Here is a 21,637-nt window from a genome sequence, read left to right on the forward strand (position 1 = left end):
TATTATTAAATCCTTTCTATATATAAAAGATATAGTTTATAGTTATAGGTTATTTATTTTTGATGGGTTTTGTTAAAAAATAAATTCTGGATAACAAGTTGGGTCCGTGTTGTTGGGTCCCAATCGAAAGTTAACACATTTGACATATGTACAACCCTAAACTGAAAGACAGCGACGTAAAAAAAAAAGTAAAAATTGCGTTTGCGATGTCAGATAGGTAGTCTAATTTATTTTTTATACATTGAAAACCGTGATTGTTGATTATTGTAACATAAAATTGTCATGAAATCGTTTTGTGAGAGATGAGTGTCTTTGGGGATTTTCAACGTGTGTGGGTGCAACGTTTTCCTGAGAGCACTTTACCAGCCGCTTGGGAGGAAGATGTCAGAGCCAATTTAGCTAAACATAAACAGAAAGTCGCTATACTTAGGGAGGAGCTCGAGAAGGAAGAATTCTACGTAGAATATCTTGAAACTCTTTTATCTGATGTAGAGAAACATAAGGCAACTTCCCAGAGTAATAAAGTGGCGCCGCCCTTAGGGACTGACACAAGTGACGATAAGACTTCTGATAGCAAACAGGTAATTACAGATTTGTAATAGAAAAAATTATTAATAACAATCTATTTGTAATGCTGATTAAATTATAAACATATTCAAGTATATGAATTAAATTCATGTAAATCAAGTGCATTTCCTGTGTGTTATTTTTATCAATGATATAAATAATCTGGTCATTTTATTTATTTTTGTTTGTTATGCAGGGTTCAAACACAAATTCCTTATCAAAAAAGAGTGAAGGCAGTTTCAGTAATAAAAGTGATGACTCTATTGAAGCGTTAGATACAGAAGATGATAAAGTCAATTTAAGAAATAGACCAAAAACATTTGCTGAAAGAAGCTCCGTTAACCAATGTATAAACGAATTGTCGTCAAACCTTGCTGCAGAAGCTAGACGGCGGTGCAACAGTGAAGTTGTGCAGAGGACAGAAAAGGAGGAAGATGACAATGCAAATGGTAAATATTTCTTATTGGAATTTTTATAAAATCATTTGTAAAGAGGAGACAATTATTCTATTATTCTATTCTATTTTTGTGGTAAATCATAAATAATATATCAAGATGTATTAAAGTAATTAAAAGTAGCTCCTGAAGTATATTTAAAATAAAATATTTAATTTTAATAGATCTTGAATCAAAAAAATCCACACAATCTAAGAACCGTCCAGCATCACAAGCAGGTGATTTTGTAACAGTTATTGAAGTTAATGGTGTGAAAGCTGCAGAGAGTGCTGTAAAGAAATCAGAAGAGTCACCACAAACCTCAGAGAGCAGCTCTGCAGATCCTGCTGTTGCAGCTAAGAAAAAAGTTCCACCAAAGTAAGCTTTGTTTTCATGAATTTATAATAAGTAATGAAAAATGTTGAAAATTTATCCTCTTGTTACTTAATAAATGTATTTTATTTTTTAATGTTAGTATATTATAATTTTTTTTCTTTTTAATATAGCTCATTAAAAGTTTTAATATATCTCCTTTAGACCTCCACCAAAAGTGTTCAGTAGAAGAGGTGCTTCCCTGCCCGAAAGTGGTCTTCCAGAGGATAGTCCTCCATCTAGCTTAGGACGAAGACTGCGTAATTCTGAGTCAAGAGAATCCATTGCCAGTAGAGCTTCTACACCATCTATTAGTGAAAGGGTAATTATCTGTTTAATAAAATAAAGATTTATTTTCAACTTTAATTCCTTATTGAAATTATAAATGTATTTGGTCAGGTAAAAAGTTTTGAATCAATAAACTCATTGTCATCGGAACGAAAACGGTCAGGCGGTGCAGCAACCCCCAGATCTATTGATGAGGAAGTAACATCAACCACTCCAGATCTACCTGAAGTACCGGATGACAAATCTGGTCCCATTTCATTGGAAAGCATACCTGCAGCTGTACGCAGTGTTGAAGACGAGCCATATTATGATCAAGTTCCAGTGGATATCAATGATGGAGAATATGTTTATATACAAGCAGGTAAAGTGTTTGATTCTTGTCATTTAATTATTTAATTATGGCATTTATTGGCAATATTTACATGTTTTATTTTTAACTAATCACTATAACATATATTTCTAAATTGATTGCTGTAAAAATAAATATGTAAATAAATACAAATTTTTAGTTGGCCTGTTATTCCATAATAGATGATAAGCATTCATAAATTATATATGTACCTAACCAAACAATTCTAAGTTTCAAAATGAGAGATTTGTAATTGATTAATCTTCCACCCAGCCAAATTTATGATTTCCGCAAATTTCGGATTCATTATCTATCAACATAATAGTCATAATACACCTATTTGATATCTATCAACGTAATAATTTATCAGGTGGGGCGGGTTCAAGTACGGAAGACGGGTCGAGCGGCACGAGCACGCTGGCGATGGCCCCGAGCGCTCCGACCGCACCAACCGCGCCCACGGCTCCCACTGCACCGGACTCGCCGCTGTGCGCCACCGCGCCCAACTATGTGAACATACACTATTTTATACAGTGAGTGTGAACACAGCTTTACTTTATGTCTATCATACAGTGAGTGTGAACACAGCTTTAGTTTGTGTATGCATCTGTTGTGAAAGCTATAATTTGTTCATCTATTTGTCCGTTACGCTTAGTAATAATTCAAAAACCATAGCTCGAAATTGGATGGAATTTGGACTTAAATAGTAAAAATTTGTCCGTCTATGTATTTGTTACACAAAAATAAAAATTTAAGAGTTTAAAAGATGTCAATGTTAGATGCAATATTTTAAAATCAACCCCAAAAAACTTATAACAGGTAATTTTCATTGCGAACCATGCCCGGAAATTAGCCCTGAGATAAACGCGTTAAAACAAACAAACTCTTCATCTTTGTATTGATATGTAGATTGTAAATGAGACTATAATATTATGTTGTTTTATCCTGTTGTCTCTGATAAAAATCTACATTGTTTTCTCTATGATATTGAAGCGATGGGGGGCGATCGGCCGATGAGCACTCGCGAGCCTGTGTGTGTGTAATTAATAATTTTGCACACAAGGCGTCAACAAAATGCTTTATAGAACTTATCACATGTATTATCTATAATATTCAATATTAATTATTTAAAAAAGAAAGGTATGCAAGTTACACATTTCTAGTAGTTGCCCAGTGTATTAGATGATGTCATCAAGATAACAAGTTGACTCATATTGTTTTGTTATAAGAATACAAATGAATATAGGTAGCACTCAGTAGCCTATACACACTTATCATTTATCAACAACATCCCCGTTATTAATTTAATTCCGCTGTTTCGTATCTACGAGATGATCAATACTGTAATAAAAATAAGGGCTTGTTTGATTAAAATGTTGGGAAATATGTTCGTAAATTATGTTCATAAATTTGTAAGACTACGTACTGTATATGAACATTTTAGAAGTTTCTGTTTCGTGTTACTTTGCGGTTGGCGTTTATTCTGTTTGTGTCATTTAATCCTATTCTATAAATATATAACAGCAATAAATAGGGTGAATCACTATTGTTATTCATATCACGTGTAATTAAGTAGAAAATAATCATCATGACTAAACTGGTAAATTATTTGGTCATTCACCTTGAAACACAATAAATTAACATTATTAATAGGTATGTAAAAAGGAATTTCCTCTTTAGAATACTGCATGAAAGATATTATATGTACTAGATTCTATTGTCTAGAACAGATGAAAAAGAAAGCAAAATTAAAATTAAAATTTACTAGAACAGAAAAATGCATACAAAGAATCATAATAATTATTATTATGTATAACATAATCTTCCCAATTAAAATGTATGCTTATTAAAATTATTTTAATACTCTTTCATAATAAACGAAATAAAAATGAAAACACAATTGCGCAACGTAATATTATAATTATGTACTTATATTTTTTATACCTTATAATTAAATTTTACATCTTAGAGTCTAGAAAAAAAATATTATCTATTATAACAGACAGAATGCTTGGACAATTTTTTGTTATTTTAAAGAAATTCATTAAATTGTATAATTTTTTTTATAAATACAGGCAAGGCGTCGACGGCGCGGAAGCGAGTGAAACGAGTTCAGAATTAGCTGATTCAAGTGATACACCTTTATTGTTACGAACTATTTCATCCGATACCGAAGCCAGTGCCACTCCGCCCGTATTGAGAAAACTGCATCAGGTTTGATTACATTACATTTTTGAATGGACAGTTTATAGGGAAAAAAAATGACAAATAAATCTTTAGATAAATAAATCTTCATCAAAATAATAAAGATTTATTTATCTGAGTTATTTTATAAAAGGTATCAATCGGAATAGTACTACATCTAGTGAATAGATCAATTAATTTTCTACAAAGCTAAAACTGTAACTAAACTGAAATTAATAATTTATTGAATTTACTTCAGACAAATTAATTATGTTTATATCATTTTCTTCCGTATTATCAGAGATCATAACTCGTAATCCTTCAGATTTATTTTCATTTAACTTAATATTAAAACTTCCCGTATGTTTATTTGGTGAACAGACTTTGACACCAGTAATTAAATTATATTTACAATACTGCACTTTACAGTTGTGATGTGCGCAAGAAGTGTAATAACACACACCATTCCAACAAAAGGACTCGATACTTAATCGTTTCATTAAATTGTTGGCTAATTGCGTAGCAAAATGCGTAAAAGTAAATTGTAAATAATCCACGACTATTTCGTCAAAACCAATGGGGAGATTAAGCGACGTTTGTTTCTGATTCTTCAAACCTGAAATATAATATCAATTTTAGTTAAACTACAAGTAGGTATTACACATTAATAATACGAATAAAACATGGAGTGGCCGCGGGATAGATTTGATTCTTTCGGTGCACATACATAGTTAATAAATTTTTTTAAGAGTTTAAAGTATGTAACTGTGTTTGGACTAATGAGAAAAATATTTACAGTGAATTTTCATAAAATCAATAATTTACCTCATTAATCCTCAGACTCTGTGTTCGGAGAATTGTTCTCTTCATTTCCGTCGCCAACTGTAGACGATAAAATCATTTCAAGTTCTATTGGCCGTTCTTCTGTAGGTTGATCAATATCCTTATGCTCCGTAGCGTTGATATTTGTTACTGGTGTTTCAATAACTTTGTCAGCATTTTCAATTACCTGCTCATGTTCAACAGGCTTAACCGATGGCATATTTGGCTTTGAAGTAGGCTCATCCGGCTGAGCGATTGTGTTATAAATCCTGCACTCTCCAGTTAAGTCTGTGTCGTAAATATTGCACGTTAAATTAGTACAGCCAAATTTATCACATCTCATCGTTGTGCAAGTTTGATCATTGCACCACACCGTCACATTCCTTTTTCCGATTTCAATAGTAGCAATGGGTTCGCTTGTTGGAGATTGAATTGAAGGACCCGCAGCGCTGTCCGTCACCTCGTAGCTCCACCAAGAAAAAGGATATGTTATCCAGCCCCATATTGTTGAACCAATCCCGCGGCCTTCGTTTATATTTTCTGCAAATTCATATCTCGGACTAAGAATCTTTTTATTACGACCGTTATTAAAATATTAAATAAATGTACTTACGTGATACCGGAGAACTTAAAGTTTGGGTCACTATACACAATAAAAAGAGAGTTACAAATATTTTTGAATTCACCATAATGTCGGTTATGTGAAGATGGTGATTTCTTGATAGGAAATGTTTGAACAGTCCCACCTCGAGCTTTTATAAAGCCCACTAGAGGTATGTCCCTATCTGTTGTGAGATAACGCGCTTTCGGGAATGTTTACTTAATGACTTACGACGAGAACATACCATAAACGTTTTAATTATCCTTAAACCTTACCTGTGTGATAAACAGTACACCGAGACTGTATTAATCAATTACGCAATTAGGAAAATATTCCATATTTTCATATGAAACTTATTTCCTCGCTTGGTTTGAAAATATGAAATAAAAGTATATATTAGTTTTCAATCATTTATTTTGAATATTTCACTTTATATCAACGTGGTATTGAAAGGCGTAAATTTAATTTGACTACTTAAAAAGTTTGTATTAATTTTATTACATAACGTTGAATTTTTATCGGTCATGTTAACTTCACATAAAATACAGTGACTCTGAATATTTGGACAAGCCAAAAAATTACACATATTTTTATGTTTTCCGCATTTTGTTAATATTTTCAGTTTTTTCATGTTTGGTCGTAAACCCAACATTTCTTTTAGATATATTCTTACACCACTGAAAACAGATGATATTGTGGGCAAAGATGAATTCCATAAAGATAGATTACCAATATCTAATTCTTTTATGTTCATAATTTGGTGTGAAGAAATACTTGTCTGTGTATAATTTCCAGTTGTATCAAATTCAATTATTTTTGTCTTTGTATTGCGAATAAATTTCCAAGGATTAAAGTATACACGACCCTTATTCTGAAAAATAAAATACATGTTATTAGTTCAACATTGTTGAAATTAAAAAATATCTTCACGAAATTCTTTTCTTAAAAAATAGAAATATATTTTTTAAGAAAAGAATTTCGTGAAGATATTTTTATTAGGGTGAAAAGTTATCAAGCCATGAAATCATGGCTTGATAACTTTTCACCCCGGTCCGCTGCTAGGACTCGAATAATATCAAAACTTTCTGTACGTTAAAATAAATTATAATATTTTACCTGTGTGCAAGAAAAAGATTGGAAAATACATACTATAACAAATTCTATAAATAACATTTCAAGCTTTTAAAGAAACAACTTATCAAAACCGAGTTTAAGCGTTCTGCGACGCCTTATCAGCATATCAATTAAGCCTGTAATAAATGTTTATAAACAAAGACTTTTTACGCGTATTTAACTGGTTTTAATTAGAAATTAATGTAGTTTACCTAAACCTAATATTTCTTGTTGAATGGACATTCTTTCGTCGTAGTCAATTCCTTTATAGTACACTTGGACTTTAATACTATTTTTTTTGATGCCACGAAAGTGATGCACTTATAGCCAATACAAATTGTCATTTTACCAAACATTTTTGCATTCAATTTTTCATTCAGTATATCAACAATTTCAAATGCTACGTTTGACGGTAAATCCATAGTTGACTCCATCTTTGCAGTACTATCTAAAACCGAATTGTAATTAGTAAAAGCAAATGAGAAATGTATGTAATTTAAAAATGTTAAGGAAACTGACCTGTACTATTAGTTCCTACACAATGTCCTTTATTGTTGTAACGATTGATAGGATCACATTTCCTATGTAAACATATTTTATCAGCACATTTCATTGAGTGGCATATTGTGTCAGAACAAAACGTTAAAACGCCTCTCACGTATTTACCGAAAAAGGAAATAAATACCGGGACTACTGTATCCATATCATTCCAGTTTACTTCTCCAAAAATGGCTTTTTCTAATGCTACAGAATGGTTATTTCTAATGGATTCTTTGCTCATGTTAAATTTCGTTTTTCTTTTTTCTAAATTAAGTATCAAAGTATTAATATTTTTTGAGTAATTTTTAATAAGAGGTGAATTATTTTCAGACCAATATAATAAATCCTCGTCATTTAAAATGTTTTCAAGTTTCTTATCAAGTGTATCATTAAAATTGTTGCTAGTTCCACTTGTAAGTGTGGTTTTCCTAGTTTCATTGTTTAACTTAATTTGCCTTTTTTCGCGCACATTGAGTTCTGATGCAGTTTTATTTCCTTTCGTCTTAATTTCCCCTGTTTCAATACTATTCTCGTGCCTTGTAATGTCTGTTTGATTTTCATCGTGATTGTTTGATATATTCAAGGTTAAATAAATAAATTCATTCGAATGGTTATTTTCTACTTTTGGTATCGGTTTTCCAATAACACTTTGGTTTACATTTTCCAATTTTTTATCCATTGCATTAACATTACCTATTTTTGTATTACTAATATCCAAGGAAGTATCATTCATGACTAAGGTACTTCCATTATTGTTTTTATTCAATACGACAGTTGTTACATTTTTATCTCCATTTAATATATTTATATTTAATGATTTCTTACTATGTTTTTTGTTATTATTATTTCGTACTTTTTTTTTCTTTCGTATAGTTATTGACTGCATAGGCATAAAATTAGATATTCCAGGAAATATGCTGTATTTAAATAACTCCATTGGGCTAGGTAAATGCAAATATGGTGAAAGTGAATTAATAGCAGCATCTTTAGACATTAGTTGATCAGAATCTATCATTTTATTATCTCGACTCGTATTTTCATAGAATTTTTCTAGCATTTCAATTATTTTAGGTACCTTAATGTCGATCTTGATTCGAATTTTAAAATCATTACTGTTTGGATTTGATAAATGTTTCGGTGTATGGTTTTCAAGTGTATTGTCTAGGTACCGTCCTCTACTAATAAATAGATCTTTAGGTTTAGGTACAGATTCCGTAGTTATAAAACATTGCTTACATCCACATTTGCATGGTATTTCGGTAGCTTTACAATAACAAGATGATAACAAAGCTTTTTCACTAATGGGTTTCTGTAAATTATATGTCATATCGGGACTTTGTTTATTGCTTCTTAAGGCTTCGCTATCTACAGGTGAATATTTGTTAAAACTATTATGCGATATCATATAGTCCGGCAAAAAGGGTCCTAAGTGAGGAAGTAATTTAGAAGATGGAATAAAATTATGAGGCAGAGATTTGTAAAAGTCGCTATGATGTTTTTTCATGGTAGGTTTCTTTTTAGGATATCTCTCATGACGTAGCAGGGGGACTTTGTTTTTACCATTTAATTTTATTAAATGATCAACACGTTGCTTATGTGCTTTATCTAAATAATGTTGATATTCTAATAGTAAATCTTCAATGTTTTCATCACTATCGCTCTCCGCAAATGCATCGGATTGAGAATTCTATAAAAATAACGTTGAAATAATAATAATTTCGTAGATATGCATATTAAAAAATGAAATGATAACTTACCAATCCATCTTCAAAATCTTTTATCACTTCTGCTATGTCGTTAAACAAAATTATGTCATAAATTGGAGTAATTTCTGGATTTTCTTCATAACCTTAGGATATTAAAAATATAATGTGTAAAAAAAAACATCAATTAGTGTTTAATAGCATTTAGACATAAGCAATAAACTTGAAGTCTACTTACTTTCAACATCTATAGAAAAAATATATGGGATTAGGAAATTCACACTTAAAAATAATAAAGCTCTCATGGCTGCTCTGCGTTTGTGTCGAAAAAATTTTAAAGTGTGCCAGACTTTAAAACTCAAAACTACAACACACAATATACGTCAATATTTTCCTTCTAGAGCCATTGTTGTTATACACAATCTAATCGCAATTCGTTATGAAACAAATATAAGCATTAAAGAAAGGTTTATATTATGATACAGATTAGGGTCAATTTATAACTGAGTTACTGTTATGAATAGGGTTTAATTTATTTATATGGTACACAGAACAATGTTAGGATTAATAATAATAATTTGTATTTTTTTTCAGGAATCAAGTAACAATGCTGAAGCCGAAAGACTTACTATGCACCGTTGTATCGTCACTAGTATTATTGAAAGCGAAACAGTTTATGTGGAGTGTCTTTACGTTATGGAGAAGGTAAAATATAATAATAAAAATAATGGCTTTCCAACCCATTTTGTTTTATATAAATGACGGTAGTTTGACTTAAATTTTCTAAGCTTTGGTAAGAAATGATTTCTTGGCCTGCCCCAGATTATGCTTGTTGTTCAAAACAAAGAATTAAATAGGACAAATAATAAATTGCCTTTTGAAATTTTTTTGTAGTATTTATTTTCATATAACTTTCTCGTTGTAGTATATGAATGCCATAAAGGCGACGCTGTCAACATCTCAACCTGTGATAACCGAAGAAGAGTTTGGGACTATATTCTACAAGATTTCTGAGCTACATGAGTTGCATAAAAACTTTCTAGAAGGTTTGAAAGCGGCGGTAGCTAGTTGGGAAGAACCGTTGTGTGTCGGCATGCACTTTAAAAAAATGGTAATACAATTTTAAATTTTTAAGTTTAAATTCATAATTCGCTTACTATTCGCGCTGAAGCGCTTTTATTAAAATTGTATCTCAGTAGTTCAAACATTTAGAATGTTTTGATAGAGTTTTTTGCATGCATCCTATTTGTAATAAATGCGCGACATCATCTTCTTGATTGGAGTGATATTCGCATTCGGTGAGTTCGTTCGATCGTGGTGAATAGCATCGTTTCTATATGAAACAGCTATACGCGACTTGGTCAGCCTTTTTTTTAACGTTGGGAAATGCATTTACGCATCCCCCTCTACAGTTTTACTGCACCAGGGGGTATGTGGGACTCGCATAAAGCCATACCCACTAAAACCCACCGTTCATCTTCGGCGACAGGGGTTAACAGTCCTTGTACCCCCGCGCGACTTGGTCAGCCTGTGCGTCCGATTGAAAGTGACATTCCCCGTACAGGCGGAGAACATAAACGTGTACGGCGCGTTCCTGCACAACTACGGGCGCGCGACGGACGCGGTGCGGCGCCGCTGCGGCAGCTCGCAGCGGTTCGCGGACCTCACGCGGCAGATCGCCTGCCGCGGCCAGCCCATGTCGCTGGACGACCTGCTGCACAAGCCGGTCGCCCGCGTGCAGAAGAACGCGCTCGTGCTGCATGTCAGTGAGCTTTTTGAACTAACATTTTTGCATACAAAACAAAGATTTTGATATTTATCTACATCTACACTTATGTAATAAAGACATAAAATGATATTTTATTTTAACTTTTGAGATATCGGCTATTCCATTTCCTCGTATATTTAAAATCATTTACGTGTGGCATTAAAAAAAAGGGGGTGGATGGTATTAAACAAAATAGCTGAATAAATTTATTGATCTCTAAAAAAGAATAATAAATAATCACCTAAAATTGCATTTTTTTCGAATATATGCGAACTATAAATCTACATTTGTATTTTCCAGGATCTCATTAAATATACACCTGCGAGTCACCCGGACCATGCGATGCTCACGGAAGCTCTGAATATGACACAACATTTCCTAGATGAATTTAATATCATTCAAACTAAATCTATGTTCCCTGTAAGTAGTGAACCAAAATAATATTTATTTTTATTAGAACATTTTTGATATTGTTTAAAATGCTAATTAATAATTTCAGAATGCTGATCGTGCACAAAGAAGGCTAGTAAAGAACTCATTCATAGTAGAATTGTCAGATGGACATAGAAAATTACGACACCTATTTCTATTCAACGATGTTATAGCATGTGCAAAATATAAGGTAATACTTGTTCGGTTCAACTTCAATTGCGATCCTTTTATTATGCATTATTTGCCGTAAAGAAATATTATTCTGTTTTTTTTTTCTACTAAAATAAATAATTATAAATATTTGCAGGCTTCTGGTCGCGATAAATTCACATTCGAGCTGAAATGGTTCATTCCACTGCCAGATATAGTAGTAGTAGAAGAAGATGGGAGTTCAGTAGAAAAAGAGACAAACCCCGCTAATATAGTCGCACTCAAGTCGCAGGCTTGTACCGTGCGAGATCAGATCTTGGCTGAGGAACGAGCCTCACAGGATGATAAGGTGATTTCAATATTTTCGACACAAGTTCTTATTATAATGTTTTAAATTCGTACTTAGTTCGTTTGACTTTGAGTGTCGTTTATAAGATAACTAATTATTCAAATTCAATATCTAACTTGAATATGGCATATATATTTTTAACAGAAAATTCGACTGGGTGGTCGTGGTGGTGCCGAGAAGCAGCGCAAGAAGTTGGTAGAGTTGGAAGGACAGCTGGTACTGGCCAGTCCCAACCTGGTATTCCGTGTAGCAGCGCGTACATTGCAGCGTCACCATGTGTTCTTCCTGAGTTCAGAGTACGAGCGCACGCAATGGATTGACTCCATACATGCACTTCAGGTAAATGCTAAAAAAATCTATTTAATGCGAGCTTAACGCGCACATACATATCTTTTATGATAACTAATCTTGATGTTGAATTTCGACTAAATTTGAACAATTTGTCGCTATCGTATAAAATGCAGTGGTTCTTGAAAACAAATTCATTCCATACAATTCAATTCCACACAAACTCAATGATTTAAAAAAATAGTATTTATTTTATTAATCTATTAGATATTAGGTAGGTACCTATGGTTTCAAATATTCCGGTTGTAGGCGTCATCCGCACCTCCTGCCGGCTCCAGCACGGTATCTATGCTGGAGCTGCAGAGCTGGGTTACAGCGTGCCGCAGCTACCTACAAACAGACATGGGCTCGTATCTACTGCGAAGTGGTCGAGATGACTCCCTACTACTGGGCGACCTGCAGCTGCACATTGGTGGCATGACTGCGCCGCTTGATACCTCTGCTGGTGAGTTCTAGAAGCTTCTAGGATTGTTTTCGAATATGCTAAGATCTGTTCATTGAGATATACATATGGAGACGACACCGCCTACATCACTTATGTTCCGCTCAACATACGCCATATGGCGTAACTGCACGCTCATTTTTTATTTGTTTTAAAGTGAAACGCATCAAATATGCCTTCGTGTGTGTTACGATATTGCACAAATAATACGGAAAAGTGCAAAGGAATAACTTTCATCGGTAAGTACCTAACTAGATAATAATTTTTAAAACTTAGTTAGAGCAAAAAAATGGCGCACAGATTTTGTTCGTGGTGTCTCCTCCATATGAAGTAATATTATCTCAATGGATCTGTTTGATGACGTTACCACAATGCTTGAACGGCTAATGTTATTGTTTTGAATTAAATAGTTGACTATGAAACGCTTTGAAAATTTAAAAAGTTAACTACTGATAATAATTTTTAAAACTGCTCTGTGGAAACTGTACATATGATAATATGAACATTTTATTGATCAAAATACAGATGCTGTTTCGAATCGTATTTCTAATATGTATTTTAATGAAACTGACATAAAAATAACTAACTAATATCGATAAAAATTGTATTTCAGACTATTACATAATCGTTGAAGTAGACTCATACGGACACTATTTCCGGAAAGCGAAGTCAAAGCTGGTGTGTAGAAGTGCGCAGCCGCGCTGGAATGAAAGTTTTACCATTGACCTCGAGGGCTCACAGAATTTGCGGCTATTGTTATACGAAGATGCTGCCCGACCAGTGCTGAGAGGAAAATGCACGGTCAAGGTAAGAAAAAGTAAAAACTAACTATCCAACATTGTTGAACATAAATTATATGTTTAACACTAAAAAAAATATCCAAGTAATATCTGTTTTTATCACAATCTATTATGAAAACTACGTTATAAATAAGTATGTTATGTACAGTAAAATGGTTTATAAAATTTGTAGTTTCTAAAATATCATCATTATCTTAGCACCTTAGTTTGTCAATCATGCAAAAAAATATCATAATACATATTGCATGAAAAATAACACAATTACAACTAAAATTTATGTTGATCAGAGTGGAAAAATAATCCATACTAATATTATAAATGCAAAAGTAACTCTGTCTGTCTGTCTGTTACTCAATCACGCCTAAACTACTGAACCAATTTCCATGAAATTTGGTATGGAGATATTTTGATACCCGAGAAAGGACATAGGCTACTTTTTACCCCGGGACATAGGATAGGTTTTATCCCGGAAAGCGCGGGCGAAGCTGCGGGCGGAAAGCTAGTAATATTATAAATGCGAAAGTAACTCTGTCTGTCTGTCTGTTACTCAATCACGCCTAAACTACTGAACCAATTTCCATGAAATTTGGTATGGAGATATTTTGATACCCGAGAAAGGACATAGGCTACGTTTTATTGCAAAATATGTACCACGGGCGAAGCCGGGGCGGACCACTAGGGTGTTATAATAACAATAATAATGTTTACAATGCCGCAGCTGTCCCGCGAGTGGGTGGCGGAGAGCGCGGCGGGCGGCGTGTCGCGCACGGTGTGCGTGGGCGGCGGCTCGCTGCCGCTGCGGCTCAAGCTGCTGCCGCCGGAGCGCTCCGCGCGGCACGTGCCCAACGCCAAGTCGGGCGCGCTGTTCGGCGCCAAGATCACGCATGTTGCCAAGTATGTATACAGTACAGACCAATGACCTATTATACTAGTAGACGCGGCATACGCCAACATCATTGCACATAAAACAGCGTAATTAATACATACCTACTTACTTACGCATTATCACCAATACAGTTGTTCTCTCTTTCACTCTCACGCACGAGACATAATAGATGTCTCACTCATGTACTTCGTAATAACAACTGCCGATTAAAATATAAAAAGAACGTCCAGCCACGACGCTGAATGGTGCGTGACTAAGTGAAACTCGGGCACTTAGCTGAGTTTTTTCTTGCCAAAATAGAGAGCGGGTAACGTATCTAGCTTTTTTATATATCATAGGTACAGCTCGGCCGTATTGAACGACGGTTTGGCAACGTCGCTCGCCGATGAGGTATATCGAAGCGTTCTTCTCACGTAGCGGCGGTTTCGCAACTTCGCTAATTTAGATACTGACAAAAAAATTCAATTAAAAAATTACTGTGTTGTTTATAAACTCTTCTAAAAGTTATTAATGTAAAAGAGTTTGAAAGTAGTCAAAAAATTAGTATTTAGTTGGTGCTCAAAACAAGAGATATAATATTTTTTTTATTTACGTTACCACAAATCACATAAAAACTATCCCATTCACGATTAATATAAATTCACAGACGCGAAAAACGCAACATTCCATTCATAATAAGTGCTTGCGTACGTGAAGTTGAGCGGCGCGGCATACACGAGGTGGGTGTGTACCGCGTGTCCGGCAGCGCGTCCGACCTCAACCGCCTCAGGAAGAGCTTTGAGACCAGTGAGTATAGCGACATTTGTATGGATTTATTTTAGTTTCAGATGATTGTTTTATTGTAAAAATTTTAGACATATTATACAAGTCGGGTGTTCTGGGTCTGTTCGGATACAAATTTAACTCTTTTTAGCACCTTCTTGCACACAAAATATCCCGGTTGCTGCAGTTTTTCGGAAGTTGCGTGTATACATTTAGGCGATTATTTTTTATTCTATAAAGTAAATTTTTCTATAATATGGTAGGGTATATTCGAAAGTAATATGTAATCAAATGTCTACAACTATAATTATATAAATTTTCCAGATGCGTATGAAGCAGAGCAGTTATTGAAGGAAGTTGATATACACAGTGTAACTGGTGTATTAAAACTGTACCTTCGAGAATTACCCGAAGCATTGTTCACCGACGCTCTCTATCCGGAATTATTGCGTGCCTGGGGTTCTACTCAGGTATTATAATTTACAACCATATTATGTGTATGAGATGTTTTTGATTGTTCTAAGAAATATATTTTTTTAATTAAATATTTTTCAGCAAATAAAGGCAATTTGAATTTTGAATTTGAAATAAATAAATATTTTTTTCGAAATTACAATAAGAAAAAAAGTATTGGTTCATATAAAATGTATATTGCTAATCATTTAATATTGAGCAGACGAGGTTGCGTAATGACACTCGTCTTAGTTGAACATCAATAATTGTAAAGTTATGTTTTTACGCAGGGAGTTGGTACGTCGGTGGACTCTGGGCCAGCACATACAAGGCGGCATGCTCTCCTTAAATGTTATGCACAACTACCTGATCTCAACAAGAATTGTATTGATTTTCTCCTCAACCACTTTGTCAAGTAAGTTTTATTTATTTTTATTAAATGTATTAACAAAAGTCAATATGTACCTACACCTAATTGAAAAAGTGTTTGAGTCTATTTAAACATGAAAATTAGAGTTTAATAAGTACCTTATATAATTTTTTTAGAGTTAACCAACACGAAGCAGAAAATAAAATGTCGCTGCACAATTTGGCAACTGTATTTGGTCCTACATTACTTCGTCCATCGAATTCGGGAGCCGGAGCCAAACAACGAACCGACCTTCTGGCGGCTGGAACCGTCGACGCCATGGCCCAAGCTGGCATACTCTATTGTCTATTGCAGCAGAGACAACTAGCCGCGCAACTATCATCGCATCATAGAGCACCAACGCTGCTCGATTAATAACATAGTCCGCCATCTTGTGATTTATCGAGTCCCTAACATTTCCCGCCACTTTTTGACTTCAATGTTAGATATTATAACGTTTTATTAGTTTTTGATAATATACACATTTGCCAAGCTAGTTTTACACAAAAATATAGTCGTAGAAGTAAGTCCATAATGATGATAATGCAACTGGGAGTGGGAAGGACACAAAGACTTTTTGATGTTTATCTGTCTTGTTAAATTACTATAAGAGGCCTTAGTCGTTGTTTTATTATTTACTAGAAGATACACCTTAATGAAATCAATGGGTAAAACTTTATTCTTGGTGTAGTTTAGTAGTTTGCTTTAGCATGTGTGTATGGCCTATATGCTATTTTATTGGTGATAATTATTAATAAATCAATATTCTTTAATACAGATAAAATGCTGTCAGATAAAAATTGGTTTTGGCCTTTACGCACTAAACATGTTTAGTGCGTAATAATTTTAAATACCTTCTGTAAATATGCAAGTTAAATAATAATAATTAATTGGTGCTTTCGTTTGGTTAAATTAACAAAAACACAGATTTACGCGTCGTCAATATGTTTAAATTTTCATGTCCCAATTAATAATAAGAATCATACGACAGCAAACAAAAACAAATAATTTCAATAAATACAACATTTATGTTACATAGGTGATAGATATGTATAGATTAAATTTCAAAGCCCGTTTTTTTATATTCCAAATACATTCCATATTGTGCAAAATAATGACTGATTTTATGTTTACAACAATAATTAAATAACATTTTACTAAATATGCGAGATTGCAATGGAAGTTATAATGAGGTTTAGTGAAAAAATCTAAGAATGTCACGCTCTACTGAAATGAAATCTTAATAAAATGAACTATCGTTGATGAATGAAAGTTTTTGAATATATGTATTTGAAAAAAGGATTAAAGAGTATTATTATACGGGACCGAAGAGTAATTCATGGATAAATTGATATAGACTGAAAATAAAATTTTAAATATTGCGATTAGATTATACTTGCTTAAAATGGCAAATTGCTTTAAGGAGAAACAGGCTTAAGACTAAAAAAAGTTTATACTGATCTTTTTAAGTTTCAGCATTTTCAGTACTAGTCGTGTTTTTTGTATTTTTGTGTACCGCTTCTAGTACAAGTGAATATATTGATTCTTTGAAGATAGCCCACATCATACAGTCGCTAGAGTTAAATAATTTAAGTATTTTACTTCACAACTAATCCTACTAAGTTAGTACTTAATGATGACAATTTACCAAAAAATGAAATTTTTAAGAACAAAGTTTATTTCATTTGTAATTTGTATTGATTTGATGTTATGGAACACATTGAACGAAATAATCTATTTTGTTGAGTAATATATAATTATGTTTATAATAGATTAGTGTTTAAGTTATCTCTGTTCAAAGAACTTCCAGATTGTTTTTCTTTTCACCAAAGACCACTGTTACACTTTTGTTGCAGAAATTCCTTATATTATGTATGTACACTGTACCTTGATGTATTCGTCTTGTAATATAACAGCATCACAAAATGTTTACAGGTGTAAGACCCAAAAGAAAACAAAGTCCATTTGAAAGTGATTTATTTTGTTTCAATATCTGTATACCATTATAAATAGACATGAAAAAATACTAAGAAAATGTAGTGACATAAAAATGTAGTAATAATAGTTGCATATTGTGTACTTTCCTTTTAGCTTTATTGAGTCACAGTTATTTTCTGACAGCTTTTACACAATATTTTAGATATGACATTATGTATAACACAAATATTAGTATTTCACTTGTGTATGTAGTATTTATACTAACTCTAACTTTATTATTCTAATTTTGGTTATTATTACATATTGTTATTTATATATGAAATGAAGTAACATTATTTGTACTATTATTTGCACAAGCCATTTTATCAAAATTTAAAGAGAAAATTGAATAGACAGTGTTGTATTTAAGTTTTAGACTTAAAATTATTACTGAGAGGGTATGGATATGAATTACTTTGTTTACAGTATTCTTTATTTTGTGCTTAATATTTAAATTTCATGTTGTAATATCTTATAAACATTTGAAAACTACTTTTAACTGTAGCTTGCTATCACACATTTACTTGTTACATTTGGTTTTATAAAAAATGCACTTGGTAGCTAAAGTTTTCCTTCCTGACAAGCAACAATATATTCATCAAATGTCTTGAAAAGTTGCAGTTTTTATGTGTTGTGTTAATGTATAACTTAATTTTTTATTATAATTATATTTAGTATCACAAAGTTCACAACTTAAAACCAGTACAGTGACAATAAATTACACTGCCAAATCAGCGGCCAATGTAATTATTATTACACTTTGGTAAGGTAAAATCTAGTAACACATTTTAAATATGGTTACCTTTATTCATACCCAATTTTGATTTTTGTTATCTCTGATGTTGTGTGTAGAGTATGTACCTATAAGGTTAGATTTTGTATTATTTGGATTTTATATTTAATTTTTGTATATAAATGATACTAAAATGTAGCTATGAACCTTTTCACAATAAAATGTATTTTTAATACACCTTTAGCAATGTTTTTCATTTACTCACAGCAATTCATTGGCTTTTAAAAATATAATTACATAATTTTTAACTGTATCTATTACAGTTATATCAGATACACTCTCCAATTTAAATATCAAAATGGAAAGTGAGGCTCCCATCACTACAGCTAATGGCTTAGCTTTTTGGTAAAAAAGATACATTAAAGTATTTAAGGAAACATATAAGAATAATCTTTTATCAGCACTAGATAAATGTGCATTAGTTGTTTTATCATCCATACACTGTCCAGACCATAGTCTATCGTTTGGCTTACATGAAGTACAATTATATGGACCAAGTCCGGAGCATGTACTACAAGATTTATCACATGGTAAACAACGGTATGAACCTATATTATTGACACAAAATTGATTACTCTTACAGATTGAGCTAGAAGTACATTCATTGATATCACTACAGATACCATCTTGTAATTGCCATCCAGAAGCACAAACTTTACACCTGTCTGGCCCATAACTGAAGCACTCTTGACATGCTTTATGGCATGGTTTGCACTCATCTTCTTCACCATTAAAATAATTTAATTCACACTGATCACAGAGTTCACCTTTATAGCCTTTATTGCAAATACAAGAACCATCTCCTTTTCTTGTTCCTTCTCCATTGCAAATACCATGTCCACTACAAATCTTATTACCCTGCAAAGGGCAGGATTCGCATGACTCACCAAAGTGATTTTTTGGACAGCAAAACTTTAGAATATCCATACAGAGCCAAGTGTATAGATCTGATGATTTATCAATCTCCTCAAACCACCATCTTTCTACTAAATGCTCGGCCTGTTCTGCAATTGAGTAACACTCGTCTTTATGTAAATTTAATTCAGAGCAAAGATTTTCTTGTATTTCGACTAGTCTAACCTCACTTCGTGCATATGCTTTTAATTTCGATTCTTCCCAAGCAGCATCTCCACCTTCAAACTTCCCACGGGAAGTCTTCTCTAGCCAGTTATTAAAGGAATCACTATACGCCTTGCACTGAAGACACTCACTTATTTTACTCGGTTGTCGGTGTTTCACATCTTTTCCGATAACATATACAAAAGAAATTGAGGAAATAATCCAAATGAAAATTGTTTTGCGCAGCATTTTATGACAACTGTTCATAAATATCACTTAAATATATCCCTAAATTATACTTAAACAATTAGTCAAGGTAAAATTGCCTAAAATCATAATAATACTGTGATAAAATTGAGTTAATAAGAAAAAATGTGTATACGTACACGATAAACACCACAGGTATACACTAAAATCTCTTACAATTTTTATTGTAACTTTATTGTGTACGCTTTTTATATTATCAAGTATTAAAATTATTTTAATAGGTACCTGAAATATGTTTAGCACGTAGACAGAGTAAGTTTCTCAGTCTACGGTTTAGCAAGATGTTTAGATATTGTAAATGTCAAGTGACACTTGAACCATAAAGCAAAAGCACAGAAGATCAATCAATGCAGTAAACCTTCGTAGTGATGTGATTTGTGATTTCAATTGGTGCCGAAGGTGTTTCGAAGTGATACTATAAAATTTATTGGGAAATCCAAATTTGAAGGTTTTGCTGAAGGTTAATGAGATAATTTAATATATTGGAAGTTTTAAAGAGTGAGAAATTTAAAAATTTGTAATCAATACTGGACCGACTTATGATAAATGAAAATTAAATAAAATCTCTAAATGGTGCGATCTGTTTTAAAAAGATACTTGTAACCTTGTAACCTTTGTAACATTTAGTTATTTCCACAGGTTTTTTTTTTTTTATTTTTTTTTTAAATCTTTATTTTAATAAGGAGGGTTTGATCAGACATGATCATGCCACCCTCATTGGCATTACAAAAATCAACTACCTTCGCTTAATACCTAAATTAACAATTTTATAAATAAATCTAGCTTCCTTTAGAATAAGGAAGCGCCAAAAAAACATTAATATTGCCCAACAACCTAAGGTTGACCTCAGCAGAAGATCTTTCAGCCTCGTTCCGGACACACTCCACCATAATATGGTAAACATCCTCCACTATGTTACACACACTGCAATTGGGGGATGACGATTTACCCATCAGGTGTGCAAACATATTTAGAGGGATATGTCCAGATCGAAGCCTGAGAGCAATTACAATTTCAGATCTACTTAAACTGGAACTGGTAAACCAAGGATATTGCAGAATGTGCCTCTGAATGGTTTTATACCAAATCGCTTTCGATAACGATCTCTCGTCGAAATGCTCCTTCCACATCTGACTACAGCAATCTCTCAAATAATAAATATAATCGGTATGTAAAGGTAGGCACGTGAATGGTACACCTTCCGTAACTGCGGTCCTGGCAAGGGAATCTACTCTTTCATTACCAGGAATACCCACGTGAGAAGGGATCCATTGTATTTTAATTGATTTATAACTATTGCAGGAAATATTCCATAACATTTTCAAAATGCTGTAGGCAATCGGTGTGCCTCGAAAATTCGAGGTACATCGAGCCAGGTGATATATAGCACTTTTAGAGTCTGTTAATATAACAAATTTACCATCTCCCAAAGAATTAATATATGAAATAGCTTCTGCAATAGCAATCAGTTCAACGTGCATGATAGAAACTGAAAAATTAATGTGCAACTGAACGGAGCAGTTCAACTGAGGATCATAAATAGCTAGGCCGCAAGAGTGAGAAATTTAAAAATTTGTAATTAATACTGGACCGACTTATGATAAATGAAAATTAAATAAAATCTCTAAATGGTGCGATCTGTTTTAAAAAGATACTTGTAACCTTGTAACCTTTGTAACATTTAGTAATTTCCACAGGTTATTTCCCGTAGGGACCGTGGAGTATTCCTTGTCTTTGGGTAATAACCCAAAACTATTATTTTCGAAGTC

General features: G+C 33.0%; 4 protein-coding genes across 4 annotated transcripts; 1 reads left to right on the forward strand and 3 right to left on the reverse strand.

Moving 5' to 3' along the window:
* Window positions 1-113: 113 nt before the first annotated feature.
* LOC123696284 (active breakpoint cluster region-related protein) lies at window positions 114-18,725 on the forward strand. Its single transcript, XM_045642366.1, has 21 exons — window positions 114-581; window positions 764-1,016; window positions 1,187-1,379; window positions 1,539-1,695; window positions 1,773-2,022; window positions 2,381-2,543; window positions 4,086-4,224; window positions 9,568-9,678; window positions 9,899-10,084; window positions 10,538-10,735; window positions 11,042-11,161; window positions 11,241-11,363; window positions 11,481-11,672; window positions 11,817-12,011; window positions 12,270-12,465; window positions 13,076-13,269; window positions 13,981-14,156; window positions 14,795-14,934; window positions 15,235-15,380; window positions 15,654-15,778; window positions 15,910-18,725. The coding sequence occupies exons 1-21, from the start codon at window positions 303-305 to the stop codon at window positions 16,145-16,147; spliced, it is 3,774 nt and encodes a 1,257-aa protein (XP_045498322.1). The 5' UTR covers window positions 114-302; the 3' UTR covers window positions 16,148-18,725.
* Window positions 4,499-5,881, reverse strand: LOC123696290. Its single transcript, XM_045642373.1, has 3 exons — window positions 5,630-5,881; window positions 5,020-5,556; window positions 4,499-4,810 (listed from the first exon to the last, which is right to left on the reverse strand). Exons 1-2 carry the CDS (start codon window positions 5,703-5,705, stop codon window positions 5,024-5,026), a joined length of 609 nt encoding a protein of 202 aa, XP_045498329.1. The 5' UTR covers window positions 5,706-5,881; the 3' UTR covers window positions 4,499-4,810; window positions 5,020-5,023.
* Window positions 6,014-9,406, reverse strand: LOC123696286 (integrator complex subunit 1 homolog). Its single transcript, XM_045642368.1, has 5 exons — window positions 9,212-9,406; window positions 9,028-9,119; window positions 7,250-8,957; window positions 6,943-7,178; window positions 6,014-6,488 (listed from the first exon to the last, which is right to left on the reverse strand). The coding sequence occupies exons 1-4, from the start codon at window positions 9,276-9,278 to the stop codon at window positions 6,949-6,951; spliced, it is 2,097 nt and encodes a 698-aa protein (XP_045498324.1). The 5' UTR covers window positions 9,279-9,406; the 3' UTR covers window positions 6,014-6,488; window positions 6,943-6,948.
* LOC123696289 (cysteine-rich with EGF-like domain protein 2) lies at window positions 17,733-20,103 on the reverse strand. Its single transcript, XM_045642372.1, has one exon. It carries the CDS (start codon window positions 19,866-19,868, stop codon window positions 18,744-18,746), a length of 1,125 nt encoding a protein of 374 aa, XP_045498328.1. The 5' UTR covers window positions 19,869-20,103; the 3' UTR covers window positions 17,733-18,743.
* Between the last annotated feature and the right edge of the window lie 1,534 nt (window positions 20,104-21,637).

The sequence above is a fragment of the Colias croceus genome, chromosome 12 (genome assembly GCF_905220415.1).
Source record: "Colias croceus chromosome 12, ilColCroc2.1".
In the NCBI taxonomy this organism is placed as follows: Eukaryota; Metazoa; Arthropoda; class Insecta; order Lepidoptera; family Pieridae; genus Colias; species Colias croceus.

Coding starts and splice junctions, on each gene's coding strand:
- LOC123696284 (XM_045642366.1), top strand. CDS start 303: ATGAGTGTCTTTGGGGATTTTCAACGTGTGTGGGTGCAACGTTTTCCT. Junction 2,023..2,380: donor ATATGTTTATATACAAGCAG/GTAAAGTGTTTG, acceptor ATAATTTATCAG/GTGGGGCGGGTTCAAGTACG. Junction 15,779..15,909: donor CTCCTCAACCACTTTGTCAA/GTAAGTTTTATT, acceptor TAATTTTTTTAG/AGTTAACCAACACGAAGCAG.
- LOC123696290 (XM_045642373.1), bottom strand. CDS start 5,705: ATGGTGAATTCAAAAATATTTGTAACTCTCTTTTTATTGTGTATAGTG. Junction 5,557..5,629: donor TTTAAGTTCTCCGGTATCAC/GTAAGTACATTT, acceptor ATGAATTTGCAG/AAAATATAAACGAAGGCCGC.
- LOC123696286 (XM_045642368.1), bottom strand. CDS start 9,278: ATGAGAGCTTTATTATTTTTAAGTGTGAATTTCCTAATCCCATATATT. Junction 9,120..9,211: donor TTTTTCTATAGATGTTGAAA/GTAAGTAGACTT, acceptor TAATATCCTAAG/GTTATGAAGAAAATCCAGAA. Junction 8,958..9,027: donor AAGATTTTGAAGATGGATTG/GTAAGTTATCAT, acceptor TTATTTTTATAG/AATTCTCAATCCGATGCATT.
- LOC123696289 (XM_045642372.1), bottom strand. CDS start 19,868: ATGAACAGTTGTCATAAAATGCTGCGCAAAACAATTTTCATTTGGATT.